Here is a 26,755-nt window from a genome sequence, read left to right on the forward strand (position 1 = left end):
ATAAGGTGTCCCCTTGAACCTTGCTGTGCAAGTGAAGGAACATAAGCCACATAGCTACATGACTGGCATAATATCAGCATCTGTCTGAGAAGAAGCAGAGGGAAGCAATGGAGTGATCAAGGGACATGAGAACAGAAGAACCTCAAACTATCCACAGTGGACCAATCTAAGCATAGCAATTAAACCCAGCAGGGGTTCTGCCCAATCCAAAAGCAGGGTGAATGCAAGAAATCCCAAGATAAGGCTTAAAGCAGCTGGAGCAAAATAGTTCGGGGCTGTCCAAAAGAATTTATTGAACTCATAGAAATGTTCTTATTTCTACAAACAATAGCCACCAGCCACATTTGGCTTTTGAGCACTGAAAATGTGGCTAGTGTGACTGATGAGCTGAATTTTTTAAAGAATATTTAAAAAGAAAAGTGAACTCATTTCTTTTATCATATTCTAACATACTGTCACATTTTAGGGAAGACGACCCATAAAATTATAGACAAAACAAGGTTTGGGCGAATTTTCTCCTGTTCATACCAGCTCTTTCTAATTACTTTCCTCCACAACTGAGCTTTACAATGTTTCAAGGAAGATTATCAAATCTCTCTCCCCTGTAGTGGTCCCACATCCTCCATACCATAAGAATGTGGCTAATGGAGGAAAAAGATCAAAACCAGTGAGTGAGGAGGACAAGGAGACCACAGGGTGGCAGAAGAGAAAAACTGGCTAAAAGTCAAAGCTTCTTTGCATCTTTAGCTATTCTTAAGGTCACAGTTACAGATTTTATGCAAATCATACAGCTTAGGAAAGGATGTGGACAGTGTTTGGAGTTGGGGTAGGGAGGGAGGTTGGCAATGGAAACAATGATCAAAGCATCCTTACATTACCAACTGTTATTTACTCAGCCACTCTGTTAAGACCGAATATGGCAACAGCCGACACTGCTCATGGGGCATGAACTGCTTCACACTTTGAATGACTGTGTTCCAACTGCTTTAATCATTTTATATAATCTCCAGAGGCTCTTTTATGATGGACAGAACATCAAAAGTAGTAGAATGTGCCAAGTTAATAGAAGACCTACCTATCTCCCTCCTTTAGTCTCCACCAATCTTCTCCCTCCTGTCAGTTTTCTGTAGCCCAGCTGGCATCATAATAAGACTGACTCCCCTGGTAGATTGATTGCTCTTTGCAAATATTCTTTTTCCCTTCCCCCATGGGGGCAATTGGCACAGGACTTGCTTCAGCCAATGGAATATGGGTGGATATGAAGTGTGTCACAACTTACTGAGTGGAGGATCTAAAGGCAGACACATGCTCTTTCTCTCTAGCACTGTATTGTCTATGTTTTTCAGAGCATAACCTGTGTCCTGGAACTGGGAAAACCATGGATCAGAGCAGGACTGCAAATGGAGCAGAAACTCAGTTAATCTGCAGTCCTCAGGTAATGCAAAGAATAAATATATGAAGTACCTGAGATTTTTTGGAGCTCTTTGTTACTGCAGCAAAGCTGACTGATACATCATTCCTCTGCTTAACAGCCTTTAGCAGTTTCTCATATTCCAGAAGATAAAAGTGCAAGCTTCTTATCATAATTAGATGGGTCATTCACCATCTGACCCCTGCCCACCCTTCAGTCAAATGTACCAACACTCCCCTCCTTGCCACATACACACTTTGTCCTACAGCTAATCAGAAGACCCTGAGCTTTCTCACGTTTCCATGTCCTTTCATACCATTTCTCAGAGTCTTTCAGTAGTCAGAGAAGGTCCAAGTCATTTGTAACTATTTTTAAATTCCCAGTATATTTTTAAACGAATAAATACCCCAATAAAAGTTTCAAAATTGGTGATATATCTGAAATTTTGGCATTAAATAAACACCTTCAACATATACCACCTCATTTGGAAATAACTTTAAACACATACATTTGAGGCCCTTCGTGAAAGAGAAGGCCCTGGCCAAATGGTTCTTCTGGCCAGCCACTTTCTTTCCCTAACAGTTCCCTCCCTCTTCTCCCAGTGGCACCCCTCACTTTTGGTCATTGACATTGGGTCTTTTTACCTGAAATACATTTGCCAAACTCTTCTCCATTTTTCCCCATCCTGAGCAGGAATCATGCACTCTCTAAGACTGTAGCTGATGCTCTCTACCCCTATCGTCAGCTGTCAATCACTCTCTGCTTTATACATCAGAACATGTATTGCACTATAACAGTATACAGCAGTTTGTTTATATGTTTATCATTCCTTCGAGGACAGAAACCTTCATGTCTTCACATCTCTTCCTTTCTGCAAATACCATACCACCCTAGGGGCAAGAAGGAGTAAGGCTAAAGGTATGAGCTGTTCTGGTACACTGCCTTTCTGAGGTAGGAGGAGAAGCCCTAATTTACAAATTTCCATGGTATAAATACCATGGTTGTTTTCAACTTACTAATGTGACATCAATGAACACTGACTTGAGAAGAGATGTGGATAACTGGGTCTTATGAGCTGGTATGAGCTCCAGCATACCACTGAATCATGGGAGTGATAGAAAGGTAAGGCTGGAGTCAGATGGTCCAGTGCTGGGGCTGACGTTGAGGTGGGGGTTGGGAGAAAGAAGGCAAAGTCAGGAGGAATGAAAAGAGTTCTGAGGCACATGGAAAAGTTGCTGGTCTGGAAGTTCTCAGCTGTGGTCCAGGTTCTTGGGTTCTACCCACCAAGCAGACCAGCAAGTAGAGTGCCAGATTGCTTTCCTGGCACAAGCCACTTCTCTTAAGCAATTTATTGAGCCTTTTGACATAAAGAAAACGAACACTGCCAGATTGTCATATGGAGGCATAGATTAGAGGCTACTTCTCAACTCCTGCTTGCCGTTCTCCTGATGAAGTCCTGCTCCAGTCACCACTGCTGCATAAAAAACCACCTCCAAACCCTAGTACCTTAAAACAACAATAATCAGTCATTTTGATCATGAATCTTTTTGGTCAGAGATTGACAGGGAAGCCTTGAACCTGCTCCCCACAGCATCTGCTGGTGATGCTCAACTGAGGCTTAAGGATCCACTCCAAAGATGGCTCACGCACATGACTGGCCGATTGATGCTGATTATCAGCTGGAAGCTCAATGGGAGTAAAGACCAAAGGCCTTGGGTCCTCTCAATGTGGCCCTCTCTATGTTGGTCTCTCAATGTGCCACTCAGGCTTCCTCACAACAGGGTAGTTGGGTTCCAAGAACAAGAATTTGAAGAGAACCAAGCAAAACCTATATTGCTTTTATTACCTAGATTCAGAAGTCACATAGCATCAATTTTGCAATAATCACAGGCTTACCCAAATTAAAGGTGAGGGAACACAGACCCCACCTCTCAGTAAGAGTGTGTCAACATCACATTATAAAAAGAACATGTAAGAAAAGAACATGTGAAAAGTGGTATGTTATGATGGCTATTTTTGGAAAATACAATCTGCCACATGCCCCTGTGGATCATGGGACATTCTGCCTTATGCTCCTATCCAAAGGGGTCTCCTTCCTCAGAAACCCAGGCCCTGCCCAGGCTTTCAGGGCCACACTCTTTCCTCGCCCCGATGCTCCTTGCTACAAAGTGCCCAATCCTGGAATTTGAAAGATTCAATCCCAATTTGACTTCCTATAGAAAGACTAGTCTCAACTACGGATTCCAAGACTTAAAACAAATTTAAAAAGCAACATAAACAATGAAGTGTGGTGACAATATTTAATATTTGCCAAATAAATTTGCATGTTTGAAATAAGAACTTGTTGACACAAGTAAATTTTTCCTTAGTAAGAGGAATGAAAGAAAATTCTGAACTAACCCTCCCTTCTCCAGCTCTCCCGCAGAATTAACAAAACAAGAGTATATAAATTTGCCACATCATTTATTAATGTATTAAATCTGCTTGGTCTTCTATAACCTTCTTATATTTATATATTAATATCTTTTTCTAGATTCAGGAAGTTCTCTGTTATTATTCCTTTTAATAAACTTCTTACTCCTATTTGTTTCTCCACTTCTCTTTAAGGCCAATAACTCTTAGACTTGCCTTTTGAGGCTACTTTCCAGATCTTGTAGATGTGCTCCATTCTTTTTTATTTTTTTCTTTTTTCTCTTATCTCCTCTGACTGTGTATTTTCCAATATCCTGTCTTCAAGCTTACTAATTCTTTCTTCTACTTGATCAATTCTGCTATTAAGAGACTCTGATGAATTCTCCAGTCAATTGGATTTCTCAAGCCCAGAACTTCTGCTTGATTCTTTTTAATTATTTTACTCTCTTTGTTAAATTTATCTGATATAAATCTGAATTCCTTCTCTGTGTTATCTTGAATTTTGTTGAGTTTCTTCAAAACAGCTATTATGAATTCTCTGTCTGAAAGGTTGCATTTCTCTGTTTCTCCAGGATTGGTCCCTAGTGCCTTATTTAGTTTGTTAGGTAAAGTCATGTTTTCCTGGTTGGTCTTGACACTTGTGAATGTTCATCAGTTCCTGGGCATTGAAGAGTTAGGTATTTATTGCAGTATTCACCATCTGGGCTTGTTTGTACTCATCCTCCTTGGGAAGGCTTTCCAGGTATTTGAAAATACTTGGGTGTTATGATCTAAGCTACATCTGCATTGGGGCCACCCCAAGCCCAGTAACACTGTAGTTCTTACAGACTTGTAGAGGAACCACCTTGGTGGTCTTAGATAACATGCAGAATAATTCTTTGGATTACAAGGCAAAAACTCTTGTTCTCTTCCCTTACTTTCTCCCAAGCAAATGGGGTCTCTGTATTAAGTTGCCTGGAACTGGGGGGTGGGGTGACACAAGCACTCCTTTGGTCACCACTACTGGGACTGTAGTGGCACCAGGTCTCATCCAAGGCCCCCGTAACCACTTCCTATTACCTATGTTCACTCAAGGCCCTGGAGTTCTACAATCAGCAGATGATGAAGCCAGCCAGGTTTGTGTCTTTCCCTTGAGGGGTATGAGTTTCCTACGTCCTGGGCAGGTCCAGAGATGTTCTCCCAGAGCCAGGGACTAGAGTTAAAAACCTTAGAAATCTGCATGGTGTTATATTCTACTGTGGCTGTGCTGGCACTCAAGTCACATGACACAGTCCTTCCCACTCTTTCCTCCCCTTTCTGTGTGCAGAGGAGCTTCACCCCATGGCCACCACCAATACAGGCCTACAGGGAATATCCCCAGGCTACCACTGATGCTCAATTAAGGCCTAAGGACTCTTCCTTCAGCTTGTGGTGAATACCACCAGGCCTGGAACTCACCCCTCAGGGCAGTGGGCTCCCCTCTGGCCCAGGGAAGGTCCAGAAATGCTATCCAAGAGCGAAGACATGAAATCAGGGACTCCAAGATCTCACTTGGTCCTCTACACCACTGTGGCTGAGCTGGTACCTGGTTTTTGGTTCTTATGAAGGTGATTCCTTTGTGTAGACAGTTGTAAAACTTGGTCTTCCTCAAAGGATAAATGCTTGAGGGAAAGGATACCACATTTTCCATGATGTGATTATTATGAATTGCATGCCTATATCAAAATATTTCATGTACCCCATAAATATATATATCTACTGTATACCCACAAGAATTAAAAATTTAAATTTTTTTAAAACCTGGTGTTCCTGGGGAGGGGCATGATCAGTGGGGCCCTTATTCAGCCATCTTGCACTGCCCCTCCTCCATCAATATCAATTTAACAAGGATTTATTAGCTATGTTATTAACCCTTTTAAAATTCATCAGGCCAAATTAGTACTATCTGCAGAGTTTGTATCAACCATTTCATGCTAGTCATTGAAAAAAATATATTAATGTTCAAATATACTTCACCTGACTGAAATGTTTTCTTACCTAAGCTTCTATTGGATGAAAATACTGATACCAGTGCTTATTCCCTAGGAAAGCACTCCTGGTCAATAGCTTTCTTCTGAACCCATATAAGAACTTCCCAGGCCATGGGCAAGTGAAAAAAATGAATTATTTTGCTCCAGAGCTTTCTTCACCAAGAGGGAGCTGATGAAGCTGTTGGCTGCCAGCTACTAGATAGCCCCATTTTAGTTACAGGAAATGCTGGCAAGTTGGACTGTATTTCTCAAAAAAATAGGCTGTTGTCCCCATCCCTTCCCTGTCCACCCCGGAAATGTTCTTCCGTGCGCATACTTTCTTGGTCCTGGCAGGTCAGGCAGGTGCTGGTTCTTCTCTCTTTTCTTCTACTCACAGCTAATCCTTGCCTGACACCTCTGCCCCAAGATCATGAAAGCCTGAGTCCAATGTTGGGCATGAACTAGATTCCTTCTCTGTCCCCCACCCAACCAACCTCCACACCAAATTTCTGAGAAAAACCCTGAGAGCTTCACCGTACACTCTGGATGTTGCCACTATTCCCACCACTGTTCCCTTTACTTAAATCACCCAAAGAATATGGGGGCTACAAGATCAAAGAGCCATCTGGTTGGCTTCTCACAACAAAGTAAATAAGACCAACAGTGAAATATTGTTTTCTTTCTGTCTACTTGCAGTACCATTATTCAAATAATATTGTCCCCTTTATTTGTTTCTCCTACCAAAATAACATACTCTAAATATTCATAGTTTAAATCAATTTAATGAGCTGGCCTAGGAACCCAACTCATATTTGTATTTCTCCTGTGGGTATAAGAGTATTCAACAATTGCTTATACAAAACAGCTGTGATCAAAGCATTGTCCTCAGTAAACCGAACTATCCTAACTTTGCAAATAACTTTATAAACTTTTGGAACCTAACCCACTTTTAGGAGAAGGACTTCCTGTACTGAATGCTATAAATAAATGAAGCCAGAAAAGTTTAACAGATTGCAGAATGAAGATAATGTTACATATGGGCAAACATTAACAGATGAAAACATAATTAGTATTAGGCCAATTCTCCTTTAAGCAAATTCTCCTTTAAGCATTATAAATATAATATGTACAGCTATTAGTGCTAAAACAAAACACCTGTCAATTATTCAAAGTGTTTCCAATCCTAAAAAGAAATTCCACAATAAACAGATGCTACACACTGAGATTCAGAGACAGGTTCTCAACCTCATTCAATCTAATTTTTCTAAGAGTGTCTACTAAAGATTACTCATCACACGTATGTATCTGACACTATAATTAATCGTTCTCTCTTATTCTTTCCATTTTAGATTTGGCAATAGAAATTTCATTACCAGATAAGCCCACTTTGATTCTGATACAACCAAGGTAATTACTAAATCCATAATAAGGTGGTTATTTAGGGTCAGGATGATGATGAATCCTAAGCTTGTACTTGTGAAAAGTTAGTCTCTGCAAGGAGAGCTAACCTAATCCTCAGAGAAACACATTAAAATCCTTCTGCTTTGTATATTTTGGAGGTTTTGGCTGTTTTTTTTTTTCTTGAGTCAGACAGTTTTGTAATCCTAAAGTACAGCAATACTGTCTGATATCCCATAATTCTCCATGTAATAGTAGGAGCAATTTTTTAAAAAGAAATAACACTGACATAACTGAGACAAATACTCTATGCTTTCCTTTCCTCTCTGTGGGTTCTGTTGCTTGCGTTTTCTAGGAGATATTCATCTGATCTGGAAAGCAGATATAGATGCCTGTCAAAAGGAGCCAGGTTTGTTACATATAATTCCAAAAACTTAAATGATAGGTTTTGTAAATTAATTTACTCTTAATTCAGATGACATAACATCTTCCTGAGATGCCACATAAACTTAAACTATAAATATATATATTTGAATCTATTTTAAAATATCCATAATATTTTTAAAATTAAATGTAAAGAGATATATAGGTACATAATTGAAACTCAACCTGAAGCAAAGCCCGAAATTGATTTCTCAAACTAGAGAAAGGGACTCCAAAAGAAGCAAGATTTCTCCTGATAGGTAGGAATCCTATCACTTTTGCTTTATACCTAAGGGATGCTACACAGTCTTGGGCAAATAGTAGATGTTCAATAAAGCAAAATTTAAAGGAATTCATTAGTTATTCCTCTATGCATACCTTTGTGTTGTTTGGTTTTGTTTGGTTTGGGTTTTCTTTTTCTTTTGGATGTGGTAGTTAAGGGGGTTAGAAGAAAAGGAGAGAGAAGATGATAGGTGAATTGGAAAAGACCTCCAGGGCAGAAGTAAGCTAATAATGAAAAAAACTCACGAATAATTTAGAAATGAACAATTGCAAGACTGAATTGAAAGGACAGGATTCGTGAGGAATTGCCATACCCAGATCTAATCTTGACAATGTTCTCTCCCATTTGGTAGGCACGAGAACAAGGAACAGATAATGACCCTTGTGAAAATCCTAAGCAATATCCCCTGTTGTGATTCACTTTTCCCTAACCAGAGAAAATGTAATTTTCTACTTTGTCTTCTTTAGAAGAGTGAAGTGAGCGCATCTTTTACACTGCTTGTCTTTGAAAGCTCAGAACTATTTATGTTGATTTGCATACAGTAATTATTTACTTAAATAACAAGCCCTCAGCTAGATTGTTCTTTCAACCCTTAACAAGCAGAAAAGTATATAATAAGATTCCTCTTCTAAGGAAAAGAAATAGGATCTATTGCTTACACTAGAACATACTGAATACAATTTTCCACATGGCTTCTGCAGTGAGATTTCACCTAGTTCCATAACAAGGAAGGAGAAATTCCTTTAATATAAGAGCTCGGAGAAATTGAGACATCTCAGATGCATCTGTCACTGAAAATCCAGAAATTTTAAAATTTAGTTTATCCTAGTCTAGGCGCAGTGGCTCACACCTGTAATCCCAGCCCTTTGGGAGGCTGAGGCAGGCAGATCATGAGGTCAGGAGATAGAGACCATTCTGGCTAACACAGTGAAACCCGTCTCTACTAAAAATACAAAAAATTAGCCGGGTGTGGTGGTGGGAGCCTGTAGTCCCAGCTACCAGGGAGGCTGAGGAAGGAGAATCGCTTGAACCCAAGAGGTGGAGGTTGCAGTGAGCTGAGATCACGCCACTGCACTCCAGCCTGGGCGACAGAGCAAGACTCCATTTCAAAAAAAAAAAAAATAGTTTATCCTTAAAGCCAATATCTTTAGTAAAATTCTTAAAAGTAACAAAAAGAAAAAAAAATAGAAAAGCTGTACATTCCCCACAGAGATTGAAGTTAACCTTAAAATAGAATAAGCACAGTACTTAGGGTTACAAATACTTTATTTAATAGGTTAACAGAAATGTATTAAAATTTAATGCTTATGGTACATTAAGAACTTTCCCTTGTGATTCAGGAACCAAAAATCCAAAACCAACCAATTATCAATGAATAAAGAGAATTTTTGAAACTAGTTTAATGAAATATATCAAGTTCTAAATGCAAAAGACCTTCTTTTACTCTGGTCACAGAAATATTCATGTCAAAGGGATAAAGTGAATGTATGCAGTAACTAAATGAGCTGAAAGACAAAACGTACCATTCTTTCAGGGAAGCAGATGAAGAGTCTAGCCCACTAGCCCACTCACCAGATGTCCGACTTTGTGTCATAGCCTTGGTGTTTCAGAGCCTCAGGACTCATATAATGGGGAGTTCCAGTTAAAGTTGTGGCCAGGTCACAGGATCCCATTAGGAGTCGAGAAACTCCAAAATCTCCTTGAAATAATAATTAATTTTTATGAATACTTTAAGCCAACGAAAAAGTAGCCCTGGAAATTAACAACTGAATGAGTGCCTAATTTGACCATTTTATTATGCAATGGTTCATAGCATTTTAACAGGAAAGAAAACTAATATATCTTAAATTATACAACACTGGTAAATAGCTTCAAAAACATAAGTTTTATAGGAGAAGGAAGACTTTGAGCCAGGAAACTGAATTATGTAAGCTAACATTCTTTATTTCTGGAATTACTAGACAATTTGATATAAAAAGCTATTTCAAGTCTGAATAATGGCAAACAGAATGATTTTGGAAAAACTAAATAAGATGATATACTATTTCACCTGAGGGGAGAAGAATTTCTTCTTAAATTTACAATAACGGAGCATTTTAAAGAAAAGATCTGAGACTATTTAAGAACATGACTATAAAAATTTGAATCTATCAGCTTTTTAATACTTGCCTAACTAGTTGCACGCTTTTATTCCTTCCTTCTTTCCTTCCCCAAGAACACCCTATATGATGATTAGACGATCCAGTAGCTGTTATGAGAGGTACAATTCTGAAGAGCTAAAGGTTAATAAAGCCATTATATCAACATTTTAATTATCTATAACCACTTATTGCTTGTGATGAAATAATATAAATGAGAAACCTGTAGTAACTAATCAAACCAGTAAAATGACTCTAATAACTTGTAAAGTGCCTGGCATGAAACAGGGAACTCAAAGTATATTTGAAAAATCTATCAAATATGTGGTAAATTTGTGTATCTCAATTTATATCAGATACTCAGAAACAAAACAACTAGGTTTTGTTGGGCCCATCAGGTAAGAAACCTAAGAAATTTAGTGTTCGTTTCAGCAGCACATGTACTTAAAAATTTCAGAAATTTAAATAAACCAATGATTACTCTAACACTTCCATGTACCATTTACTTCAGTTTGATATGATAATATCTAGAATATACTATTCTGTGTTTTTGGAATTCATACTTTTTAAAATCTTACCAATTTTAAGTAGATTATTTTTCAGAAATATATTCTTTGACTTTAAGTCTCGATGAAGTATCCTCCTACAAAAGGCAAAAAAAGATATACAACTTCATGCAGAATATAACGTTTTTAAATCCCCATGTAAATAATATATATTGCTGCATGTGATTTATACATAAATATATACTCCCATAGATATATCTTTCAATGTTTAAAAGCTACAAAGCCACAACACTTTCCAGTTTCCCTGAGGAAACAAAAGTTTTAAAATAAAGATTTTAAAGGTTGGGGAACATGTAGTTTGGAGAAGGGTGATATGCTTTCAACTATTTCAATAGGCTATATTTTATTATGTTTTTGTAGCATAATCTACATAGTACTATATCCAGTAAACCATATCCTCAATTGATAGACCAGTTTGTAATCCATTATTACCCAAATGTCCAAGTTTTGTATACTTGTGAAAATAATAACGTTGTTGATGATATTTAAGAATAGGTAACATTTATTAAATCTGACTATAAGTCAGTAATGTAAATTATGTCAGTTAAGACCTTTATTTTATGGAATTATGAAGAACTAGAAAACTTGAAAATCTTTACATAAAAAAACTAAAATGCTGAATAAAGTATACAAATATCTTCATATATGCACAGTTGAGCTCACATAAAAATGAAAAAAAATCCCTGGGAATTATTCAAAAAGAAACTGAAAGTCATTCTAGGCCATAAAACATTAACAAATTTGAAAGAAGAGAAATCATACCATTTCTGCTTTCACATCAAAATGGAATCAAACTAGAAATTAATAACAGAAAGATAACTGGAAAATCCCAAAATATGTGAATATAAAACCACACACTTCTAAACAATGAAGAAGAAATCTCAAGAGAAATTTTAAAATATTTTGAACTACATGAAAATGAAAACACACTTTATCAAAATTTGTGTGATATAGCAAAAGCAGTGCTTAGAGGGAAATTTATAGCACTGAATGTATATATTAGAAAAAAAAGAAAAATCAGTTATCTAAGAAAAGCAAATTAAATCCGAAGTAAGGAGAAATATTACAGCAGAAATAATAAAATTGAAAACAAGAAACCAATAGAGAATATCAATAAAAATAAAAGCTGATTCTTTGAAAAGATCAATAAAATCTAGCCTCTAGCCAGCCTAAGTAAAATAAAAAGACAGAAGACAAAAACTATTAAAATAAAAAATGAAAGAGAGGGCATCACTACAGATTCTGTGGACATTAAAAGCATTAAAAAGCAATACTATTAACAATCCATAACCACAAATTTGATAACCTAGATTAAAAGAACCAATTCCTTCAAAGACACAAGCTGCCAAAAATCATACAAGAAGAAGTAGATAATCAAATAGGCCCATCTTCATTAAGTAAATTCAATCAATAATTAATAAGTTTCCAAATAAAAAACACCAGGCCCAGATGGATTCACTGGCGAATTCTACCAAATATTTAAGGAAGAAATTACACCAAATATCTATAATCTCTTTCAGACAATAAAAGCAGAGGAAATACTCCCTAACTCATTTTAAGATGTCAGCATCATCCTAATGTTAAAACCAAACAATTACAAGAAAAGAAAACTAAAAACCAGTATCTCTGATGAATGTAGATGAAAAAATCCTTAATGAAATATTAGCAAATCAAATCCAACATTGTAGGCCAGGCGTGGTGACTCATTCCTGTGGTCCAAGCACTTTGGGAGGCCGAGGTGGGTGGATCACCTGGGGTCAGGAGTTCGAGACCAGCCTGGCCAACATGATGAAACTCCATCTCTACTAAAAATACAAAAGTTAGCTGGGCATGGTGGCAGGGGCCTGTAATCCCAGCTACTTGTGAGGCTGCGGCAGGAGAATCGCTTGAACCCAGGAGACAGAGGTAGCAGTGAGCTGAGATAACCCCACCACACTCCAGCCTGGGTGACAGAGTGAGATGTTGTCTAAAAAACATACATATATATATACAACATTGTGTCAAGAGAATTATACACCACAACCAAGTGGGATTTATACAAGGTATGCAAGGCTGCTTTAATGCTTGAAAGTCAATTAATGTAATCCATCACATCAACAGAATAAAGAAGAAAAATCACATGAAAAAATCAATAGATGCAGAAAAAGCAATTGACAAAATCCAATACCCATTCATGACAATAACTCTGATAAACTAGATATAGGGAATATTTACAACAAACCTACAGCTAACATCACAATTTACAATGAGAACCCTGAAGTTTTGCTGCTGATATCAGGAACAAGGGAAAAATGTCCCCTCTAATCATTTCTTTTCAACATTATACTGAAAGTCCTAGCTAATTAAGTAAAACAAGAAAAGGAAGTATAAAAGGAATGGAAATGGGAAAGGAAAAAACAAACTCTCTCTGTTCACAGATGACATGATCAGCTAAGTAGAAAATCCAAAAGAATCAATTAAAAAAACCTCCTGGAATTAACAAGTAATTAATTCTGCAATGTTGCAGAATACAAGGTTGATACACAAAAATCAATTGCTTTCCTATATACCAGCAATGAACAAGTAGAATTTGACATTTATATCAAAATATATTTACATTCGTACTCTCGAAATGAAACACTTAGGTATAAATCTAATATGTACAAGATCTATATGAGGAAAGCTACACGACTGTAATGAAAAAAAATCAAGGAAGAACTAAATAAATGGAAAAATAATCCATGTTCATGGATAGGTAGACTCAATATTGTCAAGATATGGATTCTTTCCAAATTGATCAATAGATGCAATGTAACCCCAATCAAAATCCCAGGAAGTAATTTTGTAGACATTGATAAACAGATTCTAAAATTTGTATGGAAAGGCAAAAGACCCATAATATTGAGTCTTTTGAAGGAGAACAACAATGTTGGAGGACTGATACTACCTGATGTCAAGACTTTCTATAAAGTACAGTAATTAAGACAGTACAGTATTGGAGAGAAAAAAAAAATCAGTAAAACAGAATAGAGAGCCCAGAAATAAAACTGCATGAATACAGTCAACTGATCATTGACAAAGAAGCAAAGGCAATGCAATGGAACACAGTCGTTTCAACAAATGGTGCTGGAACAACTGGGCATTCATTTACAATAGATGAATCTAGACACAGACCTTACAGCCTTTGCAAAAATTAACTCAAACATGAATCATAGGCCTAAAAAATGTAAAATGTAAAACTATAAAACTGCTAGAAAATAATATGTGATAAAATCTAGATGATTTTAAGTTTGGTGATAACTTTTTAAATATAACACCAAAGTCACAATCCATGAAAGAATTGAGAAGCTAGACCTTATTAAAATAAAAAATTTCTGCTCTGTAAGAAAACACTGTCAAGGAATAAAAAGATAAGCCATAGACTGGGAGAAAATATTTGCAAAAGACATATCTGATAAGACTGTTGGCCAGGTACAGTGGCTCATGCCTGTAATCCCAGCACTTTGGGAGGCTGAGGCGGGCAGATCACAAGGTCAGGAGATCGAGACCATCCTGGCTAACATGGTGAAACCCCGTTTCTACCAAAACTACAAAAATAAAATTAGCCGGGCGTAGTGGTGGGCACCTGTAATCCCAGCTACTTGGGAGCCTGAGGCGGGAGAATGGCATGAACCCAGGAGGTGGAGCTTGCAGTGAGCCCAGATTGTGACACTGCACTCCAGCCTGCGTGACAGAGCAAGACTCAGTCTCAAAAAAAAAAAAAAAAAAAAAAAAAAAGACTGTTATCCAAAATACACAAAGAACTATTAAAACTCAACAATAAGAAAATAATCTGGTTTTAAAATGGGCCAAAGACCTTAACAAACACCTAACCAAAGATGATATACAAAAGGCAAATAAACCTGAAAAGATGTTCCACATCATATGTCATCATATGTCATCAGAGAAATGCAAATTAAAACAACAATGAAGTACCACTACACACATATAAGAATGGCCCAAATACAGACACTGGCAACACCAAATGCTCACAAGGATGTGGAATAACAGAAACTCTCATTCACTGCTAATGGGAATACAAAATGGTTCAGCCACTTTGGAAGACAGTCCGGCAGTTTCTTACAAAATGATACAAATGCTTACCACATAATCCAGCAATCATGTTCCTTGGTATTTATTCAAATAAATTAAAAACTATGTCCACACAAAAACCTGCACAATGGTGTTTATAGCAGCTTTATTCATAGTTGCCAAAATTTGAAAGCAACAAAAGTGTCCTTCAGTAGGTGAATGGTTAAATAAACCATGGTACATTCACACAATAGAATATTATTTAGTGCTAAGAAGATACGAGCTATTAAGGCATGAAAAGACATGGAGGAAACTAAAATGCATACTACTAAGTAAAAGAAGTCAGTCTGAGAAATCTATATATGATTCCAGCTATATGACAATCTGGAAAATGTTAAACTATGGAGACAACGAAAACATAAGTGGTTTCCAGGGTTTAAGAGGGAGGCAAGAATGAGTAAGGAGAGCACAGAGAATTGTTAGGGCCATGCAACAACTTTATGATACTAAAATGATGGGTACATGTCATACATGTGCCCAAACCAAAGAATGAATAGCACTAAGAATGAACCCTAATGTAAACTATAGACTTTGATGATAATGATCTGTCAATGTAGGTTCATCTGTTGTAACAAATGTATGACTGGTAGCAATGCTGATAACAGGGGAGGCAATGCATGTGTGGGAGCAGGGGTATAAGGGAACTCTCTTGTACCTTCCACTCAATTTTGCTGTGAACCTAAAACTGCTTTAAAAAATAAAGTTTATTTTAAATTTTTAATCAGAGCTTTGAGTAGATTCAATAAACTTGGATTTCAGGGTCCACAAAGGAAGAGGTATCTTAGCAAAAAACTAAAGCCTTCAGCTGAAATCTCTGAAAAACTTCTTCATAGAAATAAAGGCAATCTAAAAATAGACCAACCCTCCAAAAGCCTACAGCCTACAGTTAAACTATTTCAGTTCCTCATTAGATCAAGGTGATCCGCCCTAAATATAACTGTCAGGCAGAGAAAAAAAAATAAATCCTTTCCAGAGAAAGATAATATCATCTAACATCTCTCAATATTTCACATATATTGTTCAGTTTCACTCAAAAACTACCAGGCTTGCCAAAAGATAAGACCAAATGATTAAAAACCAAAAGAAAAAAAGATATATAGAAACAAATACACAAGTGATCCACCTATTGAAATTATTGGAGAAGGACTTGAAAATAACTGTGATTATATGCTCAAGAAAATAATTGACACAATGGAGAATTTCAATAGAGAGCTAGATTCTATATATTTTCTATATAGAAAATATATATATTTTTATATGACTAGAAGGAGTGCATATCTATATATATATATATATATTTTCTAGGAATCAAATGGAAATTCTAAAACTGAAACAAAATTTTACTAAAATTAAGAATTTAGTGCATATGTCTGAAATCAAATTAGACACAGCAAAAGAGAGGATTTAGAAACTGGAATAATGGTTAGTGAAAAATATTTCAACTGAGGCACAAAAAGAAAAAAAGATTAAACACATAGAAAAGGCTAGGCACAGTGGCTCACGCCTGTAATCCCAGCAATTTGGGAGGCCGAGGCGGGTGGATCACCTGAGGTCAGGAGTTCAAGACCAGCCTGGCCAACATGACAAAGCCCCATCTCTGCCAAAAGTACAAAAATTAGCCAGGCGTGGTGGCAGGCACTTTTAATTCCAGCTACTCAGGAGGCTGAGGCAGGATAATTGCTTGAACACAGGAGGCGGAGGTTGCAGTGAGCCAAGATTGCGCCACTGCACTCCAGCCTGGGCAACAAGAGTGAGACTCTGTCTCAAAAAAAAAAAAAAAAGAAAGAAAGAAAGAAAGAAAAAGAAAACATAGAAAAGAGTATGAGACATCTGAAATACAGGCTTAAAGTTCTAATATACATATAAATGGATTCCTAGAAGGAGTGCATAGCAATGAAGAACAGAATGTGATGGTCTAACATACATCTTTAAGCATTGTAAAAGGAGAATAGGGGAGAAGCAAAATTCAAAGAGAGAATGACGAGGTATTTTCAGAATTTAGAAGTTTTCATGAATTCACAAGTTCAGAAGCAAAACAAATCCCAAGCAGAATTTAAAACAAAAATCCACAAGTAGACATGACACAGTAATATTGGAAAACACCAAGGACAAAGAGAAGATGTTGAGAATCAACTGAAAGAAAAGATATTACCTTAATAAGATGTCTGTTAGATGGAAAGTGACTTCTTAACATCAATAACAGAATCCAGAAGACAGTGAGATAATATTTTCAAAATGTCAGATAAAATATCTGTCAATCTGGAATTTCATTTTTAATAATAGCTAAATAATAATACATAGTTAGCTGCAGTAGTAGCTAAACTATTATAAAAGGATGAGGAAAAAATAAAAACATTTTCAAACAAACAAGCAAAGAAACTGAGTGTTTATCATTCACGTAACTTAAGGATTTGTTTTAGGGCGGAAAAAAATGACCACAGAAGGAAGACATGGGGTGGAAGAAGAAGTGGTGAACCAAGAGATTGATAAAAGTGGGGAAATCTAAACTAGTTTTGGCTTATAAACCAATGATAACGGTAGCACTAATTAACAATTTGTGGGGTACATAAAGGAAGTAGAACTGAAATCCTGAATAAAAATAATAGAAAAGAAGGACACAATTGGAGTCAAAGTCTTTAAGAAGAAATTGACTGCAGTGTATCTGTCCCCCTGCTTAAATAGGAGAACCCAGTCTGGGAGCAGTATTCTTGAGCCTTAGGTCAGAAATGGGGTTGTGGCTTTATAAAATGAAAATCTGTCCTTTAAACACCAACTTAAGTCCCTCAATGGCTCTGCACTGCTTCCAGAATAGAGTCTACAGTTCTATACGTGGCCTGCTAGAGATTTCAAGATCTGGCCCTACCAATGCTTCTGGCAGCCTTAGCAAATGCTTGAGCCACATTTCTATTAATATCATCTCTTCCTCTTCACAGTTCTTTACTCACAGGAGATGCTCAATAAATGCATGTTGGTTTTTAAAACACTATCCTTGGTACAAAGATTAATACTATCTAGTGGGACTCATTCATTGATCCAAAAAACAATTATTGAGTGCCAACTAGATGTTATGTGCTGTACTAAATAATGTGACAGATATAAAGATTCATAAGAGAAGGCTGTGTATCTCATAATGCTTACACTCAGGTCAGAGAGATTTTTTTTAAGTACATCAGCAACTGTAAGAGATGGCAGAAGGGAAACCTAACCACTGTCACTTTACTAAAGAATTATTTATAACTGTAAATAATTACCAATAAAGACATTCACCTGGTCATAAGGAAATCTCTCTCAGTAAATGATCACTCTCAGGTACAAGCCCACCAAATTATTATTACTATTATTAATTAAAACCAGAAATGTCAATTATAAAAATAATTTTTACCACTAGAATTAATGATAATAAAAGTGTAATAATGTTACCTTTGTAAAGTGTTCAGGCCTCAACCATCCAGCTTTATTCTCACTAAGCAAGTTCTGACTAAGAATATTTTAAAGAAAAGTCACTCATAAAGATCATATAGTTTACTTTATAGGACACAAATGGGCAGAAACTCAACCGGGCCTATAAAATCAGCATATAAAGTGAAGAATTGGATATGATAGTGAGAATTTCCCCTAATTCAAATAATCTTTAGCCTCTTTAACCCTTTAGTGGATTAGAGAGGAATAAGTATGTTTCCTAGAGAGAAAAGAGAAGAGCAAAACTAGACAATGCAACACTAGGCCACTTCATCTTGAGGTGCATAACCCCAGATGCTATAATCCTAAGCACTATACTACTATTTTTTTACTATTATGCCCAATCTGGAGGTGAGGAAATCAAGGCCTAGAAAGGCCAAATAACTTGCCCAATGTCGTATAGCCTATTGGTTCAAACTGAGGTCTCTTTGACTCTATAAACCACTATTCTCATGTAGGTCTGTTTATCTATAAAAACTTTGCTATTTAATAACTATTTTCTACTGCTTTCTACATTCCCACAATACCTAGACCTATGCTGTACATGAGTATGTTGCTGACTTCTTACTGATTTAAAAAGAGAACAACAGTATTTATTAACTGTGTTAAATGAAATCTGGCTTTCTCTATGCCCACTCTTGGGGTTCTCTTGGTGTGGCAGGAACTGTGAAATGCCTACCTAATAACCATTCTCCTCCTCTTCTCCCTTGACACCAGAACCCCATGAGCCTCTGGGGAGGCTCAGCCCTCCTCAGACCCGTTAGGTAAAGGAAGTGGGGGGTGTAGGGGGTGAATGTGGCAGGGGGATACGATTGCTGAGTTAGATACAAAACTGGTTAATGCCCAACAATGCCATAAACCATCACCACCAGGGATATCTGTTCTACTGGAAATTATTTGCATCTCTGCTGGACAAAAATATTCAAGTGTGCCTCTGCCTCCACAGAGTTATGAAGTAGCCCAGATAATAGAAAGTTAAGTCCAGCACTGCAATGGAAAAATATCCACTAATATCTTTTGTCTCTTCCATGTTTTTTGAAATTTTTCTAACATCAATGAGACATAAGGGAAGTCTGCTGGAATCTTGTAGGAAATATTTCCCTACTCTTATAAAAGACAAAAAAAGGGGGGAGTGACATGCCATATGTCCCTTTTACCTTTTCTGGAGTTTGGTTACTGTTGTGTGAAGGCGGGATACGTGGTCGTGTTACAGCCATCCTGGCAACCACAAGAGGACAAGTCTGACTACAAAAGCCAAACACACTGAGAATGATGGAATAAAGAGAAAGAACTAGAACCCCAGAGAATACTGCTCAGCCACCCAAGTTAACCAGCTCTAGAACAACTCACTTTGGAGACTTCATGTTAGGCAAGGTAATAAATTTTCTCTACTGTTTAATCTGCTTCTGTTATTTGCAATTAAGAGCGTCTTAAGTTGATCACTTGGTTTCTACAGCTATTGATTCTAGGAAGTCAAAGAGACAACAGGTTTAGGATTTGGAATAGTGAGCTAAGGAGCCCACTAGAAGACTTGGTGCTGTAACTCTGGAGTAAGTAAAACATTCCAAAGAAACTCACCTGATGACACCTAGACTAGACAAGCAGAAGAATCTATAAGTGTATAAATTAGTAACTCATCAGTAGATACTTTAAGAATAAGGCATACAATATGTTAGAAAGCAGTTATGAGAAGTAATTAGCTGGCACTGTGGTAATGGAACAATAAATTCTATGCAACAAACCAGGTATCAAGCTATTTGCTAAATATCTATTGAAAAATTATAATTGGCCGTGCGTGGTGGCTCATGCCTGTAATCCCAGCACTTTGGGAGGCCGAGGCAGGCAGATCACAAGGTCAGGAGTTCGAGACCAGCCTGGCCAGCATGGTGAAACCCCATCTCTACTAAAAATACAAAAATTAGCCGGTAATGGTGGCATATGCCTGTAATCCCAGCTACTTGGGAGGCTGAGGCAGGAAAATTGCTTGAACCTGGGAAGCAGAGGTTACAGTGAGCCGAGATCGTGCCATTGCACTCCACCCTGAGTGACAGAGCAAGACTCCATCTCAGGAAAGAAAAAAATAATCATAAAGTATTGGCTTTGTGGTTACAGTAAGCCAAAATGAGCCAGCATAATTTTATCCTATGTTTGGCTAATATCCATTCCTTTGAAATATATGAAAATGAAATCCAACAAATAATAAGGTAACAGGCAATACAGTTTATATGAAATCTTTCTTCTAAAAAGCTCAACACAGTTCTCCATCTATTATCTCATGTGCACCATACTATATCTGTTCAAGTGGTGAGTCCCTCTCATTTCTATGTTTCATGATACCCAAGTGATCTGGTTCAGATTTGCTGACACTTTCTGGTTCAAATTCATGCTAAAAATCCCATCTCCATCTCCCCATCAGGTCATTCTTCCCCAGCATCCAGGGCCCATGCTAGGATGAAGAACAGTCTGTGGAGGTACAGATGGCAGGTATTTCTCAGGCCTCCTGCCCAAGGTAGAACTGTGGAGAAGGTATAGACAATTCCTTTCACCTCCCCTCAAGCCCTTATATGAATAGTTTATGAAACCCTCCCTGGAGGTCTGTCCTTCATCTAGCAGGTTCTCAGGGTAGATCACAAACTCTTCTTGCCAAAGGTGCTGGCACAGCCAATGACTCCTTTGTGATGCACAACCTAGGCAACTCCTGTTACTGGTCTTTGTGGCCCCTGTCCTGGGCACTGAGGCACCTGCCTTTCTTCATCAGTCTCATATCCCCTCACTAACACAATGAGTCCTCTATGTTGTAAGTCAGAAGCAGGGTCAGGTCTTCCTCAAACTATTGGCCACTGCCAGCATATCAGGAGTGTGCCTACACCTGGCTCAGGGGTGAGGTTACCTTGAAAAAGTGACTGCAGGATATCCTCAAGAAGTGAGGACCAGGAGAAAGCAGGAATCTCCAGTAACACCAAACACAACCTCTCTCTGCTTTTCAATCTTCAAATCTGAGGTAGGACATCTCCTTCCACAGTCATATTTACTGACTCAGATTTCCAAGTATGGCTCTTCCCTGGAAGCCTCACTACATTAAAAATGAGTTCTTAACACTACCTTTCAGGAAAAAACACAACAGGCAGGAGGTTCCAAGATGGCTGAATAGGAAGAGCTCCAGTCCACAGCTCCCAGCATGAGCGATGCAGAAGATGGGTGATTTCTGCATTTCCAACTGAGGTACCAGGTTCATCTCACTGGGGCTTGTTGGACAGTGGGTGCAGCCCACAGAGCATGAGCTGAAGCAGGGCGGGGCATCACCTGACCCGGGAAGTGCAAGGGGTCGTGGAATTCCTTTTCCTAGTCAAGGGAAGCTGTGACAGATGGTACCTGGAAAGTCGGGACACTCCCACCCTAAGACTATGCTTTTCCAATGGTCTCAGCAAATGGCACACCAGGAGATTATATCCCATGCCTGGCTTGGAGGGTCCCACACCCACACAGCCTCTCTAACTGCTAGCACAGCAGTCTGAGATTGAACTGCAAGGGGGCAGCGAGGCTGGGGGAGGGGCGTCCATCATTGTTGAGGCTTGAGTAGGTAAACAAAGTGGCCCAGAAGCTCAAACTGGGTGGGGCCCACCACAGTTCAAGGAGGCCTGCCTGCCTCTGTAGACTCCACCACTGAGGGCAGGGCATAGCTGAACAAAAGGCAGCAGAAACTTCTGCAGACTTAAATGTCCCTGTCTGATAGCTTTGAAGAGAGTAGTGGTTCTCCCAGCACGGAGTTTGAGATCTGAGAACAGACAGACTGCCTCCTTAACTGGGACCTGACCCCCGAGTAGCCTAACTGGGAGGCACATCCCAGTAGGGGCCAACAGACACCTCCTAAAGCCAGGTGCCCCTCTGAGACCAAGCTTCCAGAGGAAGGATCAGGCAGCAACATTTGCCATTCTGCAATGTTTGCTGTTCTGCAGCCTCCGCTGGTGATACCCAGGCAAACAGGGTCTGCAATGGTCCTCCAGCAAACTCCAACAGACCTGCAGCTGAGGGTTCTGACTGTTAGAAGGAAAACTAACAAGCAGAAAGGACATCCACACCAAAATCCATCTGTACATCACCATCATCAAAGACCAAAGGGAGATAAAAGCACAAAGATGGGGAGAAAACAGAGCAGAAAAACTGAAAATTCTAAAAATCAGAGCACCTCTTCTCCTCCAAAGGAACTCAGCTCCTCTCCAGCAACGGAACAAAGCTGGATGAAGAATGACTTTGATGAGTTGAGAGAAGAAGGGTTCAGACGATCGATAATAACAAACTTCCTCGAGCTAAAGGAGGATGTTCAAACCCATCGCAAAGAAGACAAAAAACCTTGAAATAAGATTAGACGAATGGCTAACTAGAATAAACAGCATAGAGAAGACCTTAAATGACCTGATGGAACTGAAAACCATGGCACAAGAACTATGTGATGCATGCACAAGCTTCAGTAGCCAACTTGATGAAGTGGAAGGAAGGGTATCAGTAATTGAAGATCAAATGAATGAAATGAAGCGAGAAGAGAAGTTTAGAGAAAAAAGAGTAAAAAGAAATGAACAAAGACTCCAAGAAATATAAGAGTATGTGAAAAGACCAAATCTATGTCTGATTAGTGTAGCTGAAAGCGACAGGGAGAATAGAACCAACTTGGAAAACACTCTTCAGGATATTATCCAGGAGAACCTCCCCAACCTAGCAAGGCAGGCCAACATTCAAATTTGGGAAATACAGAGAATGCCACAAAGATACTCCTCAAGAAGAGCAACTCCAAGACACATAATTATCAGTTTCACCAAAGTTAAAATGAGGAAAAAATGTTAAGCGTGGCCAGAGAGAAAGGTCGGGTAACCCACAAAGGGAAGCCCATCAGACTAACAGCAGATCTCTCAGCACAAACTCTACAAGCCAGAAGAGAGTGGGGGCCAATATTCAACAACTTAAAGAAAAGAATTTTCAATCCAGAATTGCATATCCAGCCAAACTAAGCTTCATAAATGAGGCAGAAATAAAATCCTTTACAGACAAGAAAATGCTGAGAGATTTTGTCACCACCAGGCCTACCTTACAAGAGCTCCTGGAGGAAGCACTAAACATGGAAAGGAACAACCAGTACCATCCACTGCAAAAACATGCCAAATTGTAAAGACCATCTACGCTAGGAAGAAACTGCATCAACTAACGAGCAAAATAATCAGCTAACATCATAATGACAGGATCAAATTCACACATAACAATATTAACCTTAAATGTAAATGGGCAAAATGCTCCAATTAAAAGGCACAGACTGGCAAATTGGATAAAGAGTCAAGACCCATCAGTGTGCTGTATTCAGGAGACCCCTCTCACATGCAGACACACACATAGGCTCAAAATAAAGGGATGGAGGAAGATCTACCAAACAAATGGAAAACAAAACAGAACAAAGAAGCAGGGGTTGCAATCCTAGTCTCTGATAAAACAGACTTTAAACCAACAAAGATCAAAAGAGACAAAGAAGGCCATTACATAATGGTAAAGGGATCAACTCAACAAGAAGAGCTAACTATCCTAAATATATATACACCCAACACAGGAGCACCCAGATTCATAAAGCAAGTCCTTAGTGACCTACAAAGAAACTCAGACTCCCACACAATAATAATGGGAGACTTTAACGACCCACTGTCAACATTAGACAGATCAATGAGACAGAAAGTTAACAAGGATATCCAGGATTTGAACTCAGTTCAGGACCAAGCGGACCTAATAGACATTTACAGAACTCTCCATCCCAAATCAACAGAATATACATTCTCAGCACCACATCACACTTATTCCAAAATTGACCACATAGTTGGAAGTAAAGCACTCCTCAGCAAATGAAAAAGAACAGAAATTATAACAAACTGTCTCTCAGACCACAGTGCAATCAAACTAGAACTTAGGATTAAGAAACTCACTCAAAACCGCTCAACTACATGGAAACTGAACAACCTGCTCCTGAATGACCACTGGGTAAGTAACGAAATGAAGGCAGAAATAAAGATGTTCTTTGAAACCAACGAGAATAAAGATACAACATACCAGAATCTCTGGGACACATTTAAAGCAGTGAGTAGAGGGAAATTTATGGCACTAAATGCCCATGAGAGAAAGCAGGAAAGATCTAAAATTGACACCCTAACATCACAATTAAAAGAACTAGAGAAACAAGAGCAAACACATTCAAAGCTAGCAGAAGGAAGGAAATAACTAAGATCAGAGCAGAACTGAAGGAGATAGAGACACAAAAAACCCTTCAAAAAATCAGTGAATCCAGGAGCTGGTTTTTGAAAAGATCAACAAAATTGATAGACAGCTAGCAAGACTAATGAAGAAAAAACAGAAGAATCAAATAGATGCAAACAAAAAATGATAAAGGGGATATCACCACCGATCCCACAGAAATACAAACTACCATCAGAGAATACTATAAACACCTCTACGCAAATAAACTAGAAAATCTAGAACAAATGGATAAATTCCTGGACACATACACCCTCCCATACTAAACCAGGACGAAGTTGAATCCCTGAATAGACTAATAACAGGCTCCGAAATTGAGACAATAATTAATAGCCTACCAACCAAAAAAAGTCCAGGACCAGATGGATTCACAGCTGAATTCTAACAGAGGTACAAAGAGGAGCTGGTATCATTCCTTCTGAAACTATTCCAATCAATAGAAAAAGAGAGAATCCTCCCTAACTCATTTTATGAGGCCAGCATCATCCTGATACCAAAGCCTGCAGACACACAACAAAAAAAGAGAATTTTAGACCAATATCCCTGATGAACATCGATGCAAAAATCCTCAATAAAATACTGGCAAATCGAATCCAGCAGCAAATCAAAAAACTTATCCACCACGATCAAGTTGGCTTCATCCCTGGGATGCAAGGCTGGTTCAACATATGCAAATCAATAAACATAATCCATCATATAAACAGAACCACAAACAAAAACCACATGATTATCTCAATAGATGCAGAAAAGGCCTTCGACAAACTTCAACAGCCCTTCGTACCCAAAACTCTCAATAAACTAAGTATTGATGGGATGTATCTCAAAATAATAAGAGCTATTTAGGACAAACCCACAGCCAATATCATACTGAATGGGCAAAAACTGGAAGCATTCTCTTTGAAAACTGGTGCAAGACAGGGATGCCCTCCCTCACCACTCCTATTCAACATAGCGTTGGAAGTTCTGATCAGGGCAATCAGGCAGGAGAAAGAAGTAAAGGGTATTCAATTAGGAAAAGAGGAAGTCAAATTGTCCCTGTTTGCAGATGACATAATCGTATACTTAGAAAACCCCATCGTCTCAGCCCAAAATCTCCTTAAACTGATAAGCAACTTCAGCAAAATCTCAGGATACAAAATCAATGTGCAAAAATCACAAGCATTCCTGTACACCAATAACAGACAAACAGAGAGCCAAATCATGAGTGAACTCCCATTCACAATTGCTTCAAAAAGAATAAAATACCTAGGAATCCAACTTACAAGGGATGTGAAGGACCTCTTCAAGGAGAACTACAAACCACTGCTCAATGAAATAAAAGAGGATACAAACAAATGGAAGAACATTCCATGCTCATGGATAGGAAGAATCAATATCATGAAAATGGCCATACTGCCCAAGGTAATTTATAGATTCAATGACATCCCCATCAAGCTACCAATGACTTTCTTCACAGAATTGGGAAAAAAAACTAAAGTTCATATGGAACCAAAAAAGAGCCCACATTGCCAAGACAATCCTAAGCCAAAAGAGCAAAGCTGGAGGCATCATGCTACCTGACTTCAAACTATACTACAAGACTACAGTAACCAAAACAGCATGGAACTGGTCCCAAAACAGAGATATAGACCAGTGGATCAGAACAGAGCCCTCAGAAATAATACCACACAGCTACAACCATCTGATCTTTGACAAACCTGATGAAAACAAGAAATGGGGAAAGGATTCCCTATTTAATAAATGATGCTGGGAAAACTGGCTAGCCATATGTAGAAAGCTGAAACTGGGTCCCTTCCTTACACTTTATACTAAAATTAATTCAAGATGGATTAAAGACTTACATGTTAGACCTAAAACCATAAAAACCCTAGAAGAAAACCTAGGCAATACCATTCAGGACATAGGCATGGGCAAGGACTTCATGTCTAAAACACTAAAAGCAATGGCAACAAAAGGCAAAATTGACAAATGGGATCTAATTAAACTAAAGAGCTTCTGAACAGCAAAAGAAACTACCATCAGAGTGAACAGGCAACCTACAGAATGGGAGAAAATTTTTGCAATCTACCCAACTGACAAAGGGCTAATATCCAGAATCTACAAAGAACTTAAACAAATTTACAAGAAAAAATCAAACAACCTCATCAAAAAGTGGGCAAAGGATATGAACAGACACTTCTCAAAAGAAGACATTTATGCAGCCAACAGACACGTGAAAAAATGCTCCTCATCACTGGCCATCAGAGAAATGAAAATCAAAACCATAATGAGGTACCATCTCACAC

At 38.2% G+C, this 26,755-nt stretch overlaps 1 protein-coding gene across 31 annotated transcripts in view; it reads right to left on the reverse strand.

Moving 5' to 3' along the window:
* NEK11 (NIMA related kinase 11) overlaps positions 1-26,755 on the reverse strand; it is a 327,824-nt gene that overhangs the window by 206,167 nt on the left and 94,902 nt on the right. For 28 of the 31 annotated variants that reach the window (XM_055295455.2, XM_055295452.2, XM_055295450.2 and 25 more), the window contains 2 exons: positions 10,632-10,696; positions 9,488-9,614 (listed from right to left, as the gene is read on the reverse strand). The exons of 2 other annotated variants lie outside the window; for them this stretch is intronic. In XM_055295455.2, coding sequence (XP_055151430.2) covers positions 9,488-9,614; positions 10,632-10,696 — 192 coding nt within the window. The remainder of the gene's footprint in view (positions 1-9,487; positions 9,615-10,631; positions 10,697-26,755) is intronic. One more of the 31 variants, XM_055295442.2, reaches the window with a different exon arrangement.

Source organism: Symphalangus syndactylus, chromosome 10, assembly GCF_028878055.3.
Source record: "Symphalangus syndactylus isolate Jambi chromosome 10, NHGRI_mSymSyn1-v2.1_pri, whole genome shotgun sequence".
Lineage (NCBI taxonomy): Eukaryota > Metazoa > Chordata > Mammalia > Primates > Hylobatidae > Symphalangus > Symphalangus syndactylus.